This window comes from Zeus faber (assembly GCF_960531495.2).
Source record: "Zeus faber genome assembly, chromosome: 18".
NCBI lineage: Eukaryota > Metazoa > Chordata > Actinopteri > Zeiformes > Zeidae > Zeus > Zeus faber.
In genome coordinates, this window is record NC_137210.1 from 2,167,852 (window position 1) to 2,191,300 (window position 23,449).

The 23,449-nt window shown below is 42.6% G+C and overlaps 1 protein-coding gene across 1 annotated transcript; it reads left to right on the forward strand.

Annotated features, from left to right (window-relative positions):
* Nucleotides 1-651: 651 nt before the first annotated feature.
* LOC307243847 (uncharacterized protein) lies at nt 652-23,345 on the forward strand. The gene is made up of 11 exons (XM_080018811.1): nt 652-750; nt 8,486-8,731; nt 11,280-11,397; nt 12,621-12,773; nt 12,965-13,159; nt 14,221-14,294; nt 14,786-14,983; nt 15,696-15,833; nt 15,928-16,017; nt 18,728-18,871; nt 18,982-23,345. The coding sequence occupies exons 2-11, from the start codon at nt 8,492-8,494 to the stop codon at nt 19,108-19,110; spliced, it is 1,479 nt and encodes a 492-aa protein (XP_079874937.1). The 5' UTR covers nt 652-750; nt 8,486-8,491; the 3' UTR covers nt 19,111-23,345.
* Nucleotides 23,346-23,449: the final 104 nt, after the last annotated feature.

Sequence of the window (23,449 nt, forward strand, 5' to 3'; positions counted from 1 at the left end):
CAGTGAGCGAGGCAGGACCTCCGGTGAGTGATGAGGGAAGACCAGAAGAGTCGGTTCAACTCTGTTGAAGAAGAACAAGAAGAAGGAGAACAATCTTTATTTGGGCACACAGCACACCACACTACAACGCCGTGCTTGCAAAAAGATACGAGCCAGCCGGGGGCTAATGGACGCAGAGCTCTCACAAAAAAACATTGAATGGTGTCAAAAGTAGTGATTTGGACAGAGTCAATAATACAGAAGGCTGCAAAGAAATGTGGATCTAAGAGAAAATCATTGAGACGCATTCTCTCAAAATGACTTGTGTTAATCACAAAAGCAATATACCTGTCAAATGATGATGATTATTATGGTGGAATGCAAAATGTAAATCATTCACATCCAACATGTCACATCCATCCACTCCTCTTCATTAATTTCAGATTCTTCGTTCGCCCACTCGCTTAATCGAAACTCGCGAAGTTTCCGAATCTAGAGCTAGTCTCAGCGAGTCCCTACGTTGCCGGTTGCAGTTAACCGTATCGTGGACGAAAAGAACGAACGAACGACTCTTTTGCCGGAGTGGCGTCCCGGGTCATTCGTTCGCTACGAACGAACCGTTCACGAGTCTACAGCAGACGAGGCAGCGCGCTGGCGTCAGGTGCCAGTAATGGGCCGTCACGTTGCCTTGTGTTGTGCAAGCGCGGGTATATACACGTTTTAATTAGGAGAATTTAACTGTTGTTTGGCACCTTGCAGCCCGTCTAAAAGGTGAGTTTCGGTGTTACGGTTAACCTGCACACTGGCAGGTTCCTACGCAGTATGGAGAAGTATGGGATTTGATTAGTTCTGGATAAATAAGGAAAAAGAAAAGAGAGCACAAGCAGACAGCCAGCGCAGCTATGTTTACCACCGTGTGAGGGAGCGCAGGCCAGGGCGAGCTTGATGTCTAAAGAAAGGAAAGAAGTGTTGTCCCAGTCTGCAAAACAGCTCTTCCCCTAGTGCCTTATAACTGGACCAAATTACTTTGAAAGAAAACGCGCCAATATCTTTGAATTGTGTCGAACGAATCAAAAATAACCAATAGTAAGCTTGTCTGAACATAGTCCCGTTGGGTCCCCCGCTCGTTTTCATTGGGACTTCTGCAAAGCGAGGTCCCGTCAAAATTGGAGCCATCCATGGCGAAGTGCTACTCAATCCCAAATAGTCAAAAAGGTACGGTGCACTTTTCAACACAAACATATACATGTTTGTGATTACCCGCTGCGATGGCGCAATATGTCAGTTGTGTGTAAATGCCAAAAATAAACGACACAAAATATAATTTCCACATTTAAAGTGTCAGCCGAATGGCTTTTTCTTCGCCGCTCGCATTGTTCACGCTGCTCCCTAACAAGATGCTCACTGCTGCGACTAGTGGTTGGAACATTATTTGCAACCATTGGGTCATAGTAAGCAGTGGAGGTTATAAAAAAAAAAAATACAGGTACTCCTCACTTAACGACCTACCTGTTAAACAACCGTTCGGACTTACGACTATCTCTCTTGACCAGTCTGTGTTGTGTGCGGCGTCAAGCATCTCATTGCGCATCACCCTATATATACTATATACACTATATATACTATAAACACTATATAGACACTATGTACACTATATATACTTTATTTACTATATCCACTGTATAAATCTCATCTCATCACCGCGCTCAGTCTCAGTCTCATTCCCGCATTCTGTCAGTATCCACTACACTAGTATTCTCAATGGCCACGGCCCCTTACCGTGAAATAACACGGGTCCTCGCTTATCGACCAATTCGCTTGACGACCTGGTCCCTGAAACGGAATATGGTCGTTAAGTGAGGACTACCCGTATTCAAATTAAATAAACTACAATTAATAAACAATTGCATCTAGTTAAGAGTTGTATATCTAAATAAATAACATTCACATACATAATAAAAGTGCCTTGTAAGTTTACATTTACATTTAGTCATTTAGCAGATGCTTTTATCCAAAGCGACTTACAAGGGAGAATAACATTCAAGCTACATTGCGACAGAGATTAGTGTAACAACAACATTAGTGTAACAAGTGTAAGTTCCCATGAGATGTATTGAATATCGTTCAATAGTTTAGTTCAATAGTTAGTATAGTTTTTAAAATGGTATGCCAATAATCCTGTCCACAGCTTTACTGCACATGCCATGAAAGTGATCTACATAACTACAGCAAAAAGCGCAAAAGATGAGCATACATTGACATACCCTTTCCGTTCCTTTACCAAAAAGTCCAAAGCATGCGCTGTTTCCAAACCCAGTTTGTAAAATGCAAAAAAACACTTTTCCCAATTGCAAAGTGTCTTTAATGCCATCTTTTGTTGCTTTTTTGAGGGGAAATGGGGAAACCTTGTCAATGATATTGAACCTTCGACCTTCACCGGGGCAGTGCAAGCCGCCGCATCCCAATACATGAAAATTGTTGCAATATATCTTCCAACCACTAGTTGCAGCAGTGACCATCTTGTTAGGGAGCAGAATCAAAGAAGCCATCCGGCACTTTGCATGCGGAAATGATCTTTTCTATCGCTTATTTTTGGCATTTACACACAACTGACTGGGGGGGTGTCACGATTATCCAAATCCACGATTCGATTTCACTTTGGATTTTAAGGTCACATTCTATTTTCAATTTAAACATGTATTTCATTTTTTCAGCACTAACGGCTATGCCATTGTTAGACTATCAAGTCTTGATTTGTAAAGAGAAACACTTGTTTCTCAATAAGTAACTTTTATTTTAATAATAACAGTTATAAAATATAGCTACCGGCAACAATACACAGGGTCCAGTTTAGTCATGTTAGGTACTATTATAGGTTTCCGAGGTTCCCGAATCTGCGCTCTGTGATTATATGGCGGGGCGTTTAGAGCAGACCGAGGGACTCTCTCCGACCATGTCAAGCCAGATGTCACTAAAAATCTCAGAGTCTTTCAGTAATCGCTCGGGTTGGGCAATGTTCAGGCTTGCACCTAGTCATGCCATAGGTCACACAGAGGTAAAATATACAGTACAGACATTGTTTAATACACATAGAGGAGCGTTTTATTGATGATAGCAACATCGCTGCCATTCCAAGACGATATCAAAGGATTGCTCTCATCGATCGTTTCTATTTTAATTTCTTCCAAACGTGGCTACTTGAGATCGCTGATGGGTGACCCGATCGCCGACGTGGAAAGAAATATTTATTTGTTTTTATTAAATAATTCTCTTTTTAGCATTTTTTTGTTTGTTCTTGACTTTAGAATTTAATTGGGATTAAAGATTTTGAATAATCATCTTAACTCAGCGTCTGACGGAGCTTTGAAATAATTGAACCTTTAAGCATTCTGCAAGTAATACAGTTAAAAGTTAGGTGAATACATTTTAATAAGGGGTGAACATTTTATTTAAACATTAAAAAAATTGATTTAATAAATATGTCTCCTTTATTCAAACAACGGCTCCCTTTTAAAAGTCTGTGTGTCCGTTCTTGGTGTGCAGGGGCGGAGTTAAAAGTCATTCAGACTGTCGGCCAGGCGAGAGTCGTTATTGGATTGGGGGCTCTAGGTTTGCAGTTTGTGATTTGTCTGAAATTGAGGTACACCTAAAAAGAAGTATATGTTTGTGACCATAAAGACAGCTACAGAACAAAATAAAAACAAATTCACGCGACGGAGGTAAACTTAAAAAGACGTGAGAACAAAATTCGTAAGAACCACATGTCCCAAAACACCGTCATCAGAATACTCAATAAGAACCCAATAAGGGCTGAAAGAAGCACCAACTCAACAGTGAGAGAAGGTGGCAGTGGCTTTGCTTTACAATTTTTTAATATTTTTTTTTTTTTATGAAAGACAAAAAAATAGTGAAATCAAACTCCCCAAACAATGTAATACACAATGTCATTTATTGACAGTACCCGTATTTCCTCAAATAGTGACTGAGGCTTTTATTTACCTCAACTGCAGCGGGTGCTAAGCTTTCATTGGAAGCAGGCCTATATATCTAAAACCAAAGCTAACTAGGGATGCACATTTAAAGGAATTTCCTTTATCGATAGTTATTAACTTTAACAAACAATCGTTGATTAATTGATAACATAAAAGCTAATGACGTCACCAGGGGGTTTTCCCATGGCATGTGGGGAACTACGCAACGCCCCACACCTCCGAGATTTTGTGACTTGGCGCAAGGAGCGCTTCTCCTCATTTCATTTCATTTCAAAATGGAGAAGTTTGAGGCAAGACTCGCTCAGTTGGTTTGCGCATACAGGAATATTTATGACCCGTCTCGGCGCAAGTAGAATATATAAGCTTTTTGCCATCCTCTGCGACGGAATGAGTCTAATGTTATGGAGCAGATAAAGTCTTTCGCAGATATGGACAACGAGAGGCTAATAAAAATACTAAACATTACTAAAATTATTATATATAATAACAAAATAATTTAGTTTGATATATTTTATTGGAGTCATCACCAAAGCAACATCGCTTGTTTCGTTTTGTCGTTGTACCTGTCCCTCGCTAGCACAGGAACTGCACAGGCGCATCGCTTGAGGAGAAGAGAACACACACACACACTGACTCAGATTCAGCCTTGTTTACCGGTTTATATTTGAGGAGATACGGTATCTTAATAGCATGCTCAGAATAAAAAACAAACACGCTTTTTGACCTGGGAAAAGGAGGAATGTTGAGTGACCCGGAAAGTAAGGTTTAAGTCCGTCCTCTGCAATGGGGCAATGGTATTTGGACCAATCGCAACAAGGGGAGCTCTCAGAGTGAGAGACAAATGACAAAGTTTGCCTCAAGGTCTTGCGCTGAGAACACCGCAAGATCCTACAGAGTTACGAGCCTCTACAAGGCGACTCAGCTGATCCCATAGGTTTTCTATGGGATTCAGGTCTGGAGAAAGTGCAGGCCATTCCATTTGAGGTACCCCAGTCTCCAGCAGCCGTTCCCTAAGGATGCGACCTCAGTGAGCTGGAGCATTGTCGTCCATGAAGATGAAATTAGGCCTGTGTTGTTCATGCAGGGGCACAATGACTGGATTAATGATGTTATTCAGGTAGTATGCGCTTGTCACTGTACCATTCACAAAGTGTTGGGCAGTTCTGTATTGACTAGACACACCTGCCCACACTGTAACACCACCACCACCAAAGGCTCGTCTTCCTGACAACAGTGGCTGATGCATAGCGCTCTCCTTGACGTCTCCAACATCGTTGGCGGCCATCATTTCTGCTCAACGTGAATCGACTTTTATCAGAGAACAGCACTGAGGCCCACTGGTGCCTCGTCCAGTGTAAATGCTCCCTTGCCCATGCAAGACGATGATGCCTGTGCCTGGTGGTGTGGTCAGGTACCCTTGCAGGTCATCTAGCACGCAGACCACGCTGATGTAAACGGTTTTGAATGGTCTGACGTGACACTTGGGTGCCTCTCACCTCCCTTAAATGTGCCTGGAGTTGAGTGGCATTCATCATCCGGTTCCGCAGTGCACTGTTCACAATGAAGCGCTCATCAGTGTGGGATGTGGCCAAAGGACGTCCACTTCTATGCCTTTCTGTGACTTTTCTAGTCTCTCTGTATCTCTGTTGCAACCTGCTGATGACACTCTGTGACACTCTAAGCTCAGTGGCCACTTCCCTCTGAGAACATCCTGTTTGACGCCTCGCAATGGCGAGGTACTGTTGATCAGTTGTTAGGTGTCGTCTTGGTCCCATGATGTCAAAATGTGAACAGCATGATGAAGAGGACTGTTTAAATACCAATTCTAATTGAACCAGGAAATGTATTGGTCGATTCATGGATCAAACACCTGTTGTGAATTTTGCCGTTCAGCTCCTTGTTAGAGAACAGCAAGTTGTGCAAAAAGTACTGAAACATTGAACAGTTGGACATGTGCATTCAAAAGTTTAGAGAATGTCAAATTAAGTTCACCTGTAAAGGTTATACTGCATTTTAGGTTCATCCTGAAAATTCACCCGAAAGCCAAATATCCCTAACTTTTTGTGAGTAGTGTATATCATATTTCCTCAGATGTAAAATAAAGTTCAGTGCTCAAATAAACGCCGGTAAACAAGGCACAATCTGAGTCAGTGTTTTTTATTTTATTTTATTTTATTTCTTTCTCTGCCCTTGCAACGGCGCGTGCCGGTCCACGGGTCGGTTTTCCTGTGTTTTTATTTATTTTAGATCTATTGTTTTCGTTAGTTTATACTTGTATGATACTAACGTTTTAATCCCAACTAATAAGGGATGTTCTGCCTTGGATCAGGACAGTGGATTGTGTAATTGAGAGAGAGAGCGATCTCTGGTCCACTGTGCATCCCGTGTCTCTGAACAAAAAAAGAACATGCACGTTTATTTTAGATGTATTGATTTTGAGGAGCACGGCACCCAGACATAAGTTGAGGTAAATAAAAGCCCCGCTCACTATTTGAGAAACTACTTGTACTGTCAATAAATGACATTGTGTAATACATTGTTTGAGTTTGATTTCACTATTATCCTCTTGCAAAGCCACTCCCTACTCCTCTCGCTGTCGAGTTTGTGCTTATTTCGCAGCCGAGTTCTTATTGAATATTTTGTTGACGGTGTTCTGGGACATGTTCTCCAGTGGTTCTTACGTCTTTTTAAGTTTATCTGCCGCTCCCCCTTCCAGACAAAAGCAGGGTCATTGACTGCATTTGTGGGTGTGTCAGCTCAAAATCGACTGGCTGTTGTGGATGCGCAAAACATTTCACATCTCTCCCCTTTTACATACAGTATTTTAGATACTGTACTCTCTACTTATTTGTTATTAAAATGGTGTAGTTTGTTTACTTGGCAAAATAAATAACTTCTTAAAAATAAATTACGTAAATAATCTTGCCATCCCTCCCTTAAAATAATGAATTGTCCCGGTCCAAAAAACATAAATTGACTTGTTCTTTATTTTATGGATAGTTTAAGTGACATTTTTCATTTAAAACAATGCGCAGTGGTCTCAGCATCCATTTGCCGAGGACCAGTACCATTTAGAGCGTATCTTCCCTCCCATTGGATGTCGCCCGGCACGTGGCGCTGCTCATTTGCATAAAGTGAAACCTGCTCAACTTTTTTTGTCGCCGTGAAGCTGTCAGCTCATCGCCGGTCGTCACTCCACCCCCTGCAGCCAGATGAAGCTGTGAATCATTTGAAATGCATTGCTTTTACAGTCGTTTAGTTTCTCCCATTGCCTTGCTAAACCTGTACTGTGCCTCTTTCAACCTGTCTCTGTCGCCACTCCTAAATGCCTCTTCCTTCTCCAACCTTAGCTGTCTGAGTTTTGCTGAGAACCAGGGTTTGTCGTTTTTGTAACTCACCCTGGTCCATGATGGTATACAGCTGTCCTTATAGAAGCAGATGCAGGGTTTTACAGCCTCTGTGAACTCATCCAGAGTATTGGTAGTAGTCCTTAAAACATCTCTGTCAGTACAGTCCTAGCACACCTGAAGATCCTCCACAGCTTCACTGGTCCACTTCTTAGATGTCCTCACCACAGGTTTACACAGCTTTAATCTCTGCCTGTATGCAGGAATCAGGTGGGCTATGACGTGGTCAGAGCAGCTCAGGGGACGGCGTGATAGGCACTGCTTACTGTGGTGTAACAGTGATCCAGAATGTTCTCCTCTCTGGTGGTGCATTTAATGAATTGTCTGTATTTGGGGAGTTCATGAGTGAGATTTATTTTCTTAAAGTTGCAGAGGACAATAACTAGGGAGTTAACTAGGGAGTTTGGCTTTGTCCACTTCACACATAGTTTCTGGTTGGCAAGCATGCACTGGGCCTCCTGCACTTTGGCCTGTGGTGCAATGTAAACATCGACCAGTATGAATGAAACAAACTCATGGGGGGAGCAAAAGGGTTTACAGTTAATGAAAAATGATTCCAGATCAGGAGAAAAGTGTTATAGGATCACTGTCACGTTGTTACACTAGCCACTGTTATACCCCTTTCCCACTGCACCAAAAACCGGGTAAGACCTACTGACATCCGGCCTTTGTCACCAGTGGGAAAGGAAAAACCCAGGTCTCAGTCCCAGGTCAAATGACCCGGCAGTAGACCCGGGTTTTAATCTGCAGACGAATGATGAAGGAGGATCAGAAGAGTCGGTTCAACTCTGTTGGATGCAGAATTCCCCCCCCACCCCCCCAGGGGGATTAATAAAATACCATGTAATTTCATTTGATCATTTTGAACGGGGGTGTGGCTTATTCCGAGTTGAGTGTAAACAAGGTGAAGAGCGAGTTTGATAAGAGTTGTTTGCTGGCACAAAGCTGTGTCATGACGAATGAGGAACTACATTCTTGGCCAAGGTTCTGCTAAATCTACCACTGACTTCCTCAATATTGACAAATCCTAAAATCAACATAACAGCACTGGAGTTTAGTACTGAATTACGAGCAACATTGTAAGCCACTCTGTTCTCCACTTCACAGCCGTAGATGGGGGAGTTTGAGAGCAGCACCCTGGGCCGGGTGACTGTGTACTCCATCCAGGGTTGCCCCCACTGCGTGCAGGCCAAGGCCACCCTGGAGCGTCTCAGCATGCCTGTGTGTGATGTCGACGTTGGGAGGCACCCTGAGCTGCGGGCGAGGGTGAAGGAGCTGACTGGGCGCACCACGGTCCCGCAGATCTTCTTTAATGGCGTTCACGTCGGGGGCAATGAAGACCTGCAAAATATGGTGAGAAGGAAACCTAGTCCAATTCTAATCCAACCGTAGACAGCTTTGTGGCGTATATGAGAGAGTAGAGTAAATCATCTGTTCTTGGATCCCCCTACTTGACTTCAAACCAGGATCTGCTTTTATTGCGTCACAAGGCTGTGGAAAAATAATAATTGACCTTATCCTTTGAGTTTCTTCAGCCTGGTCCACACTACAAGATTTTTCTAATCTTACAGATGTTGAAAGTTTTAAAGACCCCACACACAATGGCATATGATGATGAATTTAACAGTTTTGTTCCTATAGTACAGGGGTGCTCACACTTTTTCGACTTGCGAGCTACTTTTAAAGTGGCCAGGTCAAAAGGATCTAGCTGCATAATTATAAAATATAAATATACCTATTTATTTATTTATTTATTTATATACTGAGTATACTTTATATATACAATATATGTTGGCGTGCCTTGCATCACTGCATGAACCCTTACAGCACAATACAATTAAATACATTTATGGTCACTACCTTACTCTGATGACTTTTACTGAATGGAGTCGGCCAGGGCTGCATAGTCCGGGCAGTAGCTGCTGGTAGCCAGCCTCAAGCAGCTTCCAAATGATCATCAGTCATGGTGGAATGCTATTTGGACTTACCGTAATAATCTTCATGTGGGAAAAGGCTGACTCGCATATACTGTATAAGTAGGGCCAAATAATGCAGACAAGGAGGGAGCACAATTCCTCATGTTTGGGTAATTTTCCTCTGTGAGTAAGTTCCAAAACTGTCCATGAGCTCTGGACTTCAGCTGAATGTCAGCCTGTAGTGTCAAGATCTCATCCTCCACTGCAGACGAGTTCAGGTGAAACAGTGTTGGATTGACTCAACCTCAATATCTTCCCTCAATGGGTTGCACATAAATGTAGTGATTGGCTCGAGTCAAGCAAAGTCTTGAAACCGTTTGTCAAAGTCTGACAGACAGTTTTCAATCTGCTCTGAGTAGCGCGCACTGTCAAGTTGCGCCCGCCCGTTGGGGCGCTCCTTGCACCCCTCCCCTCTCTGCCTTCCCTTGGGTCTCCAGCACTGATGCGAGGTTTTGAAAATTCCCCAAATAATGGCGCTGCAGCTTTGAGGACAGAAGTTGCATTTTTCGTTTGAAAGCATTAACTGAACTGATCATGTTGACCACGGTTTTGTCTTTTCCTTGCAACTCTAAATTAAGCTCATTCAACATGTTGGTCAGGTCGGTTAAAAAAAATTATAATTTTTTGAATGGCGCGCGATCTACCCGCACTACCTTTGCGATCTATCAGTCGATCATGATCAACGTATTGGGCACCCCTGCTATAGTATGTGGAGAGCAACAATCTTCCCAAGCAAACCACACACTAAAACTGCTTTCACACATGCACTTCGGACAATGTCCTCACCTGATTATCTGATTATCTGAACATTGTCCGGCTTTACCCTTTCACACATGAAGCAAAGAAACTGAGATTGTTCGTGACAGACACGTTTACACTCCCTGGAAATAATCTGTTTGGTTTAGAAGAGGGGCGGAGCTTGGGTAGAGCATGCAGGAGGAATTTTACAGCACACCCAAGATGGCGGACAATTTTTGCGTTGATACGTATCTGCAATATAAACGAGAGAGAAGAAAGGAATACGCAGCTGCTATGCGCTGTGCACACAGATCTGGAAGAAAATAAATTACTGCCGCATTATATAGACGTCTTCAACACACGACACGCTGTGAATGATCTGGACAATTACCTGCTCTGTGCACACATACCACTCAATCGGACATTACCCAAATGTTGTACTAAGGTGAATGCTTTGTAAAGTCAGGGTAATGTCCAGGTCAAGTGATTCGGACATTTGCATTCACGCATACAGCTTCTCCGGGTAATGCCCAGATAATTTCAGGTTTATAGTGCATGTGTGAAACCAGCTCAACAGATTCTATTCACCAAAGATTTGACACCAAGGAGTGACTACGCAAGATTACCGGAGTTCTGACTTTCAAAACCATAAATCTCACAGGATCAAACGGGACTTAAAAGTAAACAAACATGACGGAGGACGGGCTATAACTAGCAATGCTATTTTATGCACTATTGATTGACAGAAAATCCAAAAGGGAAAAAGGAAAAAAACAATGGATGAAGTCAGGGAGACGCCATGAACATGAACTGAACATCATGCAACATGAGCTTTTGCTTCGCATTGTTTGCATTTGCAGCCATGGCTACTGTTGTGTTCATGACTTCTTCCGTTTCACTCAGCTTAGCTCCCAATTGGCTAGTGGTTCTTCCCACGTGAAAATCCACAGCCTGTGTCCTCGGCTCAGCATATTTGCGATCTGTGCCACCAGGATGGATTTCCAGTCAGATCGGTGGAAGTAAAAAAACACTTGTAACATACCTCACACCACAGGATAATCTGGCACGATAATTTTTAGAATCATCAAAAAATCAGGGCTTTGTTCACGATTGTCATAAGTGGGGGGATTTGGGGCCAAAATCAGCTTCAATATCTTGTAGTGTGTTTGTGTGTCTGATCATCTCAGGCTCCTGAGGAGCTGCAGAGGCTGGTGCGTTTGGTGAATGAGGAGCCTCTCTCGGCCGATGCCCCTCCACTGCCTGACAGAGACCAAATAGAGGACTCGGCGGGGGTGGCCGATGGAGGTGAGATGGGCGTCGTGAATGAAAGCACTTTTCTTTATTTTATTTATTTATTTATTTATTCAACCACAGTTGAAGACCAAATTCCTGCTTGAAACTTCTAACACATTTTTGTTTTACTCCATGCCAAAACTCCAGGGTTGGGTTAGAACCCCAAATTCCATTGGGGCAGACTTAGACGTGTGTGTGTGTGTGTGTGTGTGTGTGTGTGTGTGTGTGTGTGTGTGTGTGTGTGTGTGTGTGTGTGTGTGTGTGTGTGTGTGTGTGTGTGTGTGTGTGTGTGTGTGTGTGTGTGTGTGTGTGTGTGTGTGCTTGGTTGAGTAAGTGATGTCAGGGCCTTGGCAGATAGCTGGTGCGAGACACCAGATACTCTCACATATGACCCGGTGTTTCTCTGTTGAAATATTGGAATTTCAGTGCTTATGTGATTCAGGATGGGATTTCTTGCTTTTGAGTTGGGCTCTGAGGGCTGATAACACATTATGAGAGATGGAACATTTTGTTTGTAGAGCTTATCATGGAGCTGTTGCTTGCTTTAAACCCAAGGTGCTCTGGTCATTGCTTTGGTGGTCAGGTTTGGGGACTGGGGATCAGAATTCAATGGCTTTTTATTGTATTGACTGAATTCAAGTAGTTGACTGAATTCAAGTTGAATTCTGTGTTCAGTCTAGGACATATTGTGTGTAATCACCGGGTGTGTTGCATTGACATTTCACTGCATATATGTATGGAAGTATGTATATGTATGTGACGAATAAACCTCTTGAATCTTGAATTCTACCGATGGTATCAGAAAAAGCATTCAGTACCAAATTTTTATATCTAAGAAGCTTACTGTATGCTTTCTTTGTCAGAAAACCAATTATAAAATCAAAGAGGGTCATGCTATGTATTATTTCCAGTTATTTGTTTCACGTTCAAGTTGGGTTGGAACCCCAAATTCCATCGGGGCAGACTTAGACGTGTGTGTGTGTGTGTGTGTGTTCCAGTATTGTATTTTGTATATTTGTATATCTTGTCTGACTATTAATGTTTTTTTATTTTTGGGCTATTTCTAGATATTTGACAATTCAATTTAAGCTGTAATTTTTATATATATCTTTTTTCTTATTTTATTTTATTATCATTTACACCCCCCCCCCCCCCCCCCCCCACACACACACACACACACACACACACACACACACACACACACACACACACACACACACACACCCACCCTGTAGAGTTTGAATGTGAGCAGGATGAGCTGGCGAACCTGGTAGAGGACCTCAAACGGGGGAATGTGATTGGTCCCCATAGGATGGGGCTGAGCGTGATAAAACAGAGCTTCTCGGGGAATCAGCTGCTTGACTGGTTGCAGAACAAGAAGGGTATGGGTGAGTAAGGCCCAATAACCGTCTTTGGTCGTTACTCAAGTATGTTAAACATCATAACCTAGATATCCCTATAAAGTTCCGTTCACATAAAATCGTGTGTGTGTGTGTGTGTGTGTGTGTGTGTGTGTGTGTGTGTGTGTGTGTGTGTGTGTGTGTGTGTGTGTGTGTGTGTGTGTGTGTGTGTGTGTTAGCTCGGGCTGAGGCCTGTGACACTGGCCAGGCGTTGCTTCAGAGGAAGTACATGTTCGTTGTGCAGGGCTCTGGGAAGCGTCAGGCAGGGCATTTCGGAGAGGGGTGCGAAAGGGACACCCTGTACAGGCTGCTGGAGCACCACCCCCACTCCTCCCTCAACGCAGGCCAGACGGCGGCCTGCAGCCCCCTACAGGGTAGGTCCAGATGGAGGCCTCTGGGCGGAGAGGGGAAGCCCGCTGGGCCCCTTCTGCTTACTTCCAACAACTTCGCCGCTCTCAATTGGCTGCCAGTGTGATGATTCAAACTTGCGTTCCTCCTTTGCCTCTGGCTAGGTGTGGTGACTATTTGCCTATGTTTGAAATCGAAGCCAAGTGACGTCGCTGAACGGAACCACCTCTTCACCCTTGTTTCCTGGTTGGAGATTTGAATGGTGTATGGTGTGCCAACAGTCCTATAGACGGGTTTTCTGTTTGCAAACTGTGGAGGATGCGTAATAACAAATTGTGGATTGCTTTCAGCATTTAGAGATGTTACACATCAACAACTAAAAGTGTACAGTCTTTCATTACACACAATTCAATTACCTGGCCCCAATACTGTGCAGGTGTTTCCCTCCTGCAACGTTGCACATTTACCACTCATCAACTTTTCAATGTCAAGCATGTCACAGAGAAAGCCGTCTATCGAGGACCATTTAACAAGCCACACGAGTATACGTCAATGGATGTACTGTTTGTGTGAGTGCACATGTGTATTCTTCTTTTCACCTAAAACCATCTTCCTACCCTTTTCCTTTTCTACCAATTTACTGAATTCCGGTTTCCTGCTTTCTAACGCTGTTCCAATTCTGCGCTTCTCGAAGCTTGCTTAGTGTACTGTAAACTGTTCGAGATTGAACGTCACTTTCCCGGGTAAATAAAATTCAAGTCATGTAGATATGAAGAATTTGCTATATATACCTATATGTTTTACAAGTAAAGTTAAAGTTAGTGTTCGATTTCTATTATAACCCTTTCAAGGAAATTTGACTCTGAAAGAGTAGAAATGAGAGGACGATAAAGTCATCAACATGTCATTCACGGCAATGAAACATCCACTTGTAAGGAGCCTACATATATCAGGTCTTGAAAGACGGAAGGGGTGAAATACGTCATTCTATAGTACTAAAGGACCAAGGTAATGGAAAATGTTGTGACACACATCTAAAGTGCTTGAGTTTCTGGCCTTTATGGCTCTCTCTCTCTCTCTCTCTCAGCTGCCGAACTGTCAACCATAATGAGGGAGATGGTACTTAAGTTGTTTTCTGAACATCTGTCTGCTGATGGCAAGGTAATGTCTACCTACTCTCAGACACTCAGTTTGTTAGTTCTCAAAGTGTGGCGGCATCAAGCCAATGCTTCGTGATACACGAAACATAGCCACTCCTGGTCAACTTTCTTTTTCGTGGCCAATTGCTGAGCTTTTCTTTTATTTTCCACTTTTCATGCCATATCGTAGGCGGTTAACAAAGAACACACACCGCCCTGCACCACTGTTCAAATCTAATTGCGAACTCCCTCTACCATTAGTAGGTACAAACACAGTCTCCCCTAAGCATCAAAGCTACTGGTGTCTCAACACTAATATGAATATATTTTAGACCCCAGATTCAATAGCGGGACGCTATAAATAATATAAATATAAATATAAATAAAAAATATAAATAATAAGCATATATAAATAATGAGGTATTTATCAGTTGCTTTCGCTTTTATTCATTTATATCTGGCATGGACATGGTTTTAGATTCTGGATTCATATGAAGGTGTGTGTTTGCGCAGAGCGTGGACTACAAGGGCATGTCGGCGAGCCCGTTGTTCGAGCGCTATTGCCAGCTGGCCGTGCAGCTGCAGCGGGTGGAGCTGCAGTCCCTGAGCAGGGAGGAGAAGCTGGCCTTCTTCATCAACACCTACAACGCCCTCGTCATCCACGGCTACCTCCGCCTAGGGGCCCCCACCAACATGTGGCAGAGGTACCGGGTAGGTCTCGACCCACCACTGAATTTAGGAGCCCTTCATTTCACGGTTGGCGATTTAGCACAGGGGGTCTCCAGCGCCCCAGGGGCCTTTCAAAGTGTGTGTGTGTGTGTGTGTGTGTGTGTGTGTGTGTGTGTGTGTGTGTGTGTGTGTGCGACGATGGGTTCCAAGATTGCCTAGAACTAGTCTTTCAGCGTATTTCTTACATAATAGGTAAAAGATGACTAGTCGATTATTATTATGGAAAAACCTGGCAACTAGTTAAAATCCTTGTGAAACTCCTAGTTCATACATACATTGTATGAACTAGGGGTTACTGTAATCAAGGTGTATTTGAAGAGCAGATATGAAGTTGTCCACAATATCCACTTTTTCACTAGTCTTGCTACTGTATACCACTTTTATGATTAGTAATGCTGCAATACCGTAACTTTTACTTACTGTAGAATAACTGCAACTCTCCCATATTGGTCTCACTAATCGCTAGTTAGCATAGTGCCACTAGTTGGCATACTGTAGTGCTAACTCGTGTTAAGTTGTGTAGATATATAGTAAACATGTTTTTATTTCTTATTTTGTTTAAATTTGTATCTTTCTTGACCGGACAGTTTTTTTGGTGGGGATTATTTTTGCTGCTGTAACGCCTGAATTTCCCTCGAGGAAGATGAGACTAAAGTTTTACCCCCCCCCCCCCCCCCCCCGAATGACCAAACAGTTCTTCAACTACGTCAGCTACCTGATTGGGGGAGAGGTGTTCTCTCTGCAGGACATCGAGAACGGGGTGCTGAGGGGCAACCGGAAAGGCATGGCACAGCTTCTCAGGCCCTTCTCCAAGACAGACCCGCGGCTACAGGTGTGATATCCACCACTACTTATCCCAACACCTTTTATTCAATAGCAGCCGAAGGATTTTGTCCCATTAAAAGTGCATTTTCTTCCCTCGTTAGGTGGCACTGCCGGACGCCGAGCCACTCATTCACTTTGCCCTCAATTGTGGCGCAAAGGGCTGCCCCCCCATCAAGACCTATACCCCACAGGTGAGAAGGTTATAGTCGTGAGGGTGGGGGAAAAAAAAGGATAGTTTGTTCCATAAACATAGTTAATATAGTATAGTACTTATTCTCCAAAAAAAGTCAGAGCTGTCAGCTATATAAAAGGAGAAATTGGCCATATGAGACGTGCCTCGTTGAGATGAGAAGAAAAGTTAAATTCAATGCACGACGGTCATACTAAAAAAACATTTTTTCAATAGATAATTTAGGCTTATACAGTGTAAAGGCACAGGCTTATATACAGTATAGGCATAACTCACTTAGGCATATACAGTGGTACCTTGATTTACGAGTGCACTAACATACAAGTTTTCTGAGTTACGAGCCGTCGTTCTGTCAATTTTTTTTGTATTGATATGAGTTACGAGGAGCGAGCTTCAAGTACTCCGCCGCTAGTTGGCGTGGCGAGCGAATCCGGCCAGCATCTCGTGTCTCACTCTTTCACTTCACTTGGTTACCTGACCTTGGAAGCATCTCTTTTGTGTTTTGTGCTCGCATTTTGTGCTTTTTGTGCAGTTATTTTGCCCAAAAAATTATTCTAACCATGGGTCCTAAGAAAGTAAGTGCTGAGAAGAAGAAGCTGATGATGTCCATTGAATTAAAGCATGAAATCATAGAAAAACATGAGCGAGGTGTGCGTGTGATGGAATTGGCGAGGCAGTACGAGCGTAGTACTTCTACCATATGTACCATACTGAAGCGTGTCCATGAAAAGATGGAGAATCTGCTGTTGGTGTGGTTGACAGAGAAGCAGCTCGCAGGAGATAGCGATTTATTATGTTTTTATACAGTATTTGTTATTTATAAATACATTTTTCTTATTTAAAAATACGTAACAAAAAAAAACTGGGGTGTATTTTTGGGGGCTGGAACGGATTAATGGCATTTCAATTAATTTCAATGGGGAAAATTGATTTGCTACACGAGCAGATTGAATTACGAGCTCTGTCACTGAACGAATTCAACTCGCAAGTCAAAGTACCACTGTATTGGCATAGGCTCATATATAGGCATACCTTATTTAGGCATATACTGTATATAGGTATAACTCACTTAGGTATAGGTGTAGATATAAGCATAAATTATATCAGGCATATATAGACATAGGTTTATATATAGGTATAGGTCGCTTAGGCATATTTAGGGTTATATATAGACATAGGCTCATATATAGGCATAACTCACTTAGGCATACACCAATCAGCCATACCACTAATAACCACTAATATTGTGTAGCTCCCCCTCGTGTGGCCAAAGGTTTTGACCCGTGAAAACATGGACTCCACAAGACCTCTGAAGGTGTCCTGTGGTATCTGGCACCAAGACGTTAGCAGTAGATCCTCTAAGTCCTGTAAGTTGTGAAGTGGGGCCCCCATGGATCAGCTTGTTGTTCCAGCACATCCCACAGATGCTTGATGGGCTCTGACCCTAACCCCAGCCATCCACATGATGTAGAAGAAAACATGATTCATCAGACCAGGCCACCTTCTTCCATTGCTACATGGTCCAGTTCTGACGCTCACACGCCCATTGTAGACTCTTTTGGCAGTGGACAGGGGTCAGCATGGGCACTCTGACTGGTCTGCGGCTACACAGCCCCTTACGCAGCAAGCTGTGATGCACTGTGTGTTCTGACACCTTTCTATCATGGTCAGCATTAACTTTTTGAACAATTTATGCTACAGTAGCTCTGTGGGATTGGACCAGATGGTCCGTCCTTCGCTCTCCAGACTCATTGATCAATGAGCCTTGGGTGCCCATTAAACTGTCGCCGGTTCACCGGTTGTCCTCCCTTGGACCACTTCTGGTAGGTACTAACAACCCCGCAAGACCTTCCGTTTTGGAGATGCTCTGACCCAGTCGTCTAGTCATCACAATTTGGCTTTTGTCAAAGTGGCTCAGAACCTTACACTTACCAATTTTCCTGCTTCCAACACATCCACTTCAAGAACTTACTGTTCACTCCATGCTGTCTACTGCCGAAAGCGCCTACAATGGGCATGTAAGCATCAGAACTGGACCATGGAAAATGGAAGAAGGTGGCCAGGTCTGATGAATCATATGGATGGCCGGGTGCGTGTTTGTTGTTTACCTAGGGAAGAGATGGTACCAGGATACACTATGGAAAGAAGGCAAGCCGGCAGAGGCAGTGTGATGCTCTGGGCAATGTCGTGCCTCACTGCAAAAATCGTTCAGGAATGGTTTGAGGAACATGACAAAGAGTTCAAGGTGTTGACCTGGCCTCCAAATTCCCCAGATCTCAATCCGATCGAGCATCTGTGGGATGTGCTGGAACAACCAGCCGATCCATAGGAGCCCAACCTCACAACTTACAGAACTTAAAGGTTCTGCTGCTAACGTCTTGGTGCCAGATACCACAGGACACCTTCAGAGCTCTTGTGGAGTCCAGGCCTCAATGGGTCAGAGCTGTTTTGGTGGCACGAGGGGGAGCTACACAGTATAAGGTAGATGGTTTTAATGTTGTGGCTGATAGATGCATAGGCTTATACTGTATAGGCAAAACCCACTTAGGCAAAGGTGTGCAAAGCACAAACTGTAGATCACCATCGGTGAAGGTGGTCTACACTCGACTCGGTGTACCATCACGCTCTATTTGCTCAGAAGTCCACCTAACCCCCCCCCCACACACACACACACACACACACACACACACACACACACACACCTCTTCTAGGACATCGACAGCCAGCTACGCATTGCGGCGGAAGCCTTCCTGGAAAATGATGATGGCTGCCTGGTGGATCCCGGGAAGCGGGAAGTGCATCTCAGTCAGATCTTTAAGTGGTACAAGGCGGATTTCGGAGGCACGGACGACAAGGTAGTGCTGGAGTCAGGTTAACTCAAAATTGTTGAGCTCTTTTCAAACTTCACACAAACTAATTTTCTTTTTTTCTTTTTAATTAATGTTATTATTTATTTTTGTTCCAGTTGCTGAACTGGGTGCTGGAGCACATGGGTGACTCGCCTAAGAAGAGCAGCCTGCAGAGTGTCCTTTCTGCCGGGAAAACCAAAGTCAGCTACCTCCCTTATGACTGGAGCAGCAACAGCACTCGCTGAGGCACACACAAACACACACACACACACACACACACACACACACGCACACACACACGCACTGACACATACTAAATGGCAGCCCTGGCCATGCTAAAATGCAAAAAAAAAAAAAAACGGTTCTATCTATTAATAAATATGAAGGTCTTCCACATCTGAAGCACAGTTGGAACATATTCCTAAGCTCTCTATAATTATACTCCAATCCCATATTTCTGTTCCACTTCCTGGCTTAAGTTGTCTCGTTTCCCATGTTTTAGTTATTTACATTTTTATGAGCTCTTGTTTGAAATTATGCCCCCAAAAATATGACGTGATGTAGACAATAGGAACCAAATACATTTACAAAGTCCCAATTCCCAAGATTATGTTCTTCTGTCAATGCCTCATGCATTATCGACGAAGCAAAATATTGCCTTTACATTTTTTTTTTTTTTTTTTTTTTTTTTTGTGCACATCAAACCGTCAACTGTTTAAGAGGTTCTGCACCATAATCGTTTTATCAAGTTTTCGAAAAATCATCCAGGTTTCGGTTTGGCCGATGAGGGAACTTACTTGAAGGCTGCCTCCAGTGTGCATTTTTCACTTCAGTCCATTGATTCCACAGTCACTGCTGTACTATTTTAGAAAAATACTTGATTTGATCAGTCAGACTGCAGCCTATTGACCGGTCTATCGAGTTAGCCAGGTATTTGAACTGTGGAAAATACTGTCATTTGAGTGGTCACGAACTTGACTCAAGCTAGTAGCCTGGCATCCGTGATAATCTGCTTCGTTGCTATGGTGCTGCCAAATTGTAACGTATAATTACGAGCTACGTCCTTGTTTTCCGAAGTGAAATTGACTGGAGGTGGCCTTTCATCATAAGCATCCCTAGATAATTTTGCACAGTATTACACACCTATTACACACGCACACACACAATCACAACCGGCTCTCAAACCACGCACAGCACACCGGCCTCTGAGCAGCCAAACTTGTTATGCAAAACGGAGCATCTGAGGTGAGAGGTGAACTGAGAGCAAAAGAACAACTTGGCGGTTGGAAAAACTCGTGCTACCTTTCAGCCTTGATGAGCCATATAGAAGTGCCCAGCTTCTTCTTTCTTTCCCCCGCCAAGCACAGACAAATGCAGAAATGAATTTCAAATCATGGTTCCATGTCTTTCATGTTTTGATCTGCGTCTACCATTTTGAAACCGAGGTACTGAATTTCTTTTTTATTTTTATTTTAAGTGGGTATTAGCGGTGTCACGATTACGGTTCGATCAATATATTGGATTTCTGATATCGGGCCGATATTGGCGTTTGATTAGATATCAGATATCGGCCTGTCAACAACATAAAACCCAGTCCCTGGGTAGGGCTGTGCGGTATACAGACTTTTTTACGTTATATCGATATATTTTCAAACAAGATATCGGATGAGACAATACGATGTTGCGTTAAAATACATTTCCTGTTTCTCCCGTAAAGCTGAACCAGCGTGTACCCTGCCTGTGCTCAGAGGGTGAGTGGGGGCAGAGGGATAAAGGGAGTCCTCTTACGAGACTTTTTTTTTTTTTTTTTTTTTTTTTTTTCCTAGACGCTTGAAAAAAATCGCGGATTGCATTTTTGGGATTGATTGAGGGGGAAAAAATATATAAAATAAAAAAAAAAATCTGTTCATAGACTGATGTGGTCTGATTACAGCTGTCATGCACTTTTACTTTGCAAATGTAATTTTCTTTTCTTTGCACATTCTATTATATTAAAAGGGGGGAAAACGTTAATTATTCATTTAAAGGCAGTAATATATCCTGGAATTATTACACTTTTTTAGAACTTTTTTTGGCGTGAAGAATTTTGAATTTTACAATAGTGAATATCGGCACAAAATATCTGTATCTGTAGCCGCAGTCAAACGAATATCAGTATCGCTCCTTAAAAACCCATATGGGTCGAACCCTAGCCACGATTCGATTTGACTTACAGTTTTAAGGTCACGATTCGATTAGACTATCGAGTCTTGATTTGTAAAGAAAAACACTTGTTTCTCGATAAGTAACTTTTATTTGGATAATAACAATTATAAATAATAACACATATATGAGAACATTTAAACAACACAGCTAAACAGTTAAGAGCTTTATCAAAACTAGGCTCTAATAAACAGTTGAACGTTTACCACGCTATTAGCAATTTACACATTGTTTTTATGCCCTGACAACGGTCATTTACATTTTCAAATTCTTTAAGAAGATGAATATGTTCACATTCTATCAAGAGAGGGCTTCTCTTTGAGCTCTCACAATTTCCCCTGCCGTTGAGAACTCGGTAACATCGGACTTTACGCTTTCAAATCCTTCGCCGTGGTCTTGTGTAGCCCTGAGGTCTAGAGCATTCTCTCTCTCTCCTTACTCTCGTCCCATGATAAATGAACTCTGACTCCACTAGATTGTGCTGCAACTCTGCCGACAGGGAGCGGAAGTATTGTGCCGCCTGTTGTCAATATCCTCAGTCCCGCAGCAGCATGATTGCTCTGAACCTGGATATAAACTCAAATGTCAGGCAATAGTACCCACAAAAATACCAGGAGAACCGCAAAACCTGTTTGTGATTTCAAAGTTCGAAATCAAAGGCTCGTATCGATCAGGTTTCAAATCGGAATCGTGACATCCCTAGTAGCTATTCAGGATGGGAAGTGAAGGTATTCGACACTGTACCCAGACACTCTTTCTGTGTCTACAATCAGCTTTGAATGCTGTGCAGGAAGAAACCCCTTTTTGGGCCGCAAAAAATGTGCTGTGTTTTGGAAATGTGTAAGTCCTCTCGATTGTTTTGTTAATTTCCTCCTCGTGGTTGTTGAATTTACAGTGGTTCCGTTTCCCAACCTTTAAAAGTTCAAGGTTAATGTTATAAGCTGTTTGAGAACCTTGTGACGACTTCTTATTCTCTGATGGGCTTCTTGATCAAAAAAATAAATAAATGCCCCGCCGACATGAGTTGGGAGCCCCCGGACTCTTGGAAGTCTCCTTAGTGGGAGGGAACTTCCTCTGTAGCCAAATTGTGATTTGCGCAAACTCAGGTGAGAGAAAAATGTGCAAGCCTCCAAAGCAAAACAAAAAAATGCTTTATGAACCTGTGTTGTATACTGAATCCTGTTGACTGTGTGCCATTTTCTATACTTTTCGTTTCCTGCATGAATCACCGGATCGTACCTTTTTGGAAACTCTCAGAAAAGCATGCGTTGAAAATGAGTCCACCGGTCTGGCACGCCTTAAAAACCCTGCAGGAGGAAGACTGGACACACTTTATATATCTGCATTGAGCATTTTGTTGAGACCACCTGATCAACTGGACTTACAATGTTATTCTGCATTTCAGTAGGCAAGAGTCTCTTAAAGGATAGGTTTGGTATATATTTTGAGTGATTTATCCAAGATATTTTTTATTTTCAGGATTTGCCCCATTAGACAGCTTTTAAGCATAGTAAGAAGCAAAGCATTAAGGGAGGTTGGTCTATCAAGTTCTAAATGGTCAGAAGCAACATTTAAATCAGGGATTGGTTGAAAAATGACGAAACTATCCTTTAAATGGATTCTCCAGTTTCTTTTGGAGATATGTGAAATGTTGGTAAACTTTTATCTATCTTACCCAGATTCAAACAAGTTAAATTGTGTTGCTGTGTGTCCTGTACCAAGATAGCGACGGGCTGAACGCCAACTGTGTAAGCTCAATGCAAGGCTGCAGAGGGAAACAACTAGCCTAGCTCCTGTGAAATTAGGGAATTACAGCTTCCAGCAAAAGCTGAGTTATCAGCAATGCATTTTGCATCCTTATGACTAGTGGGGAAGAAAGGAAATGGGCAAGCTGGCAAAAAGCTAATTTCCCCTAAAAATGTAGTTTTATGTGTTTTGTGGTCTGCAGTATATACAAACTAAAACACCAAGCCAACTTATGGTTGACGTTTGCTGGGTTAATATGATTCAGAGAATAGTCACATTGAGTTTCCCAAAATACCTCTTGTAACCAGCCAAAAATATTAAGCTGGTTTTTATTTGTTGAAATCACTGTTTTCCAGAAACTGTATCCTTTGTCAGGAAGAAAATAAGCATGAATTTTGACACGCTTATCTTGTTGAAATGAACAATATTGATAAATCTGTTTTTTCTGCCTCTTGCTTGGATAGAGCTTTCACTTTAAAACTGAAGCAATACTTTTTGTGAATTAATGAAAATATGCAATGACCATTAAATAAATCCCATATTGTGATCTGTCTGCTGATCTATTCCCTCACAGCCAGAGCTCTTTGAAGTTTTTATTTTATTTTATCATGCATGGAAGTGAATTGGATTTTCACT

Coding starts and splice junctions, on each gene's coding strand:
- LOC307243847 (XM_080018811.1), top strand. CDS start 8,492: ATGGGGGAGTTTGAGAGCAGCACCCTGGGCCGGGTGACTGTGTACTCC. Junction 13,160..14,220: donor GGCCTGCAGCCCCCTACAGG/GTAGGTCCAGAT, acceptor TCTCTCTCTCAG/CTGCCGAACTGTCAACCATA. Junction 15,834..15,927: donor AGACAGACCCGCGGCTACAG/GTGTGATATCCA, acceptor TTCCCTCGTTAG/GTGGCACTGCCGGACGCCGA.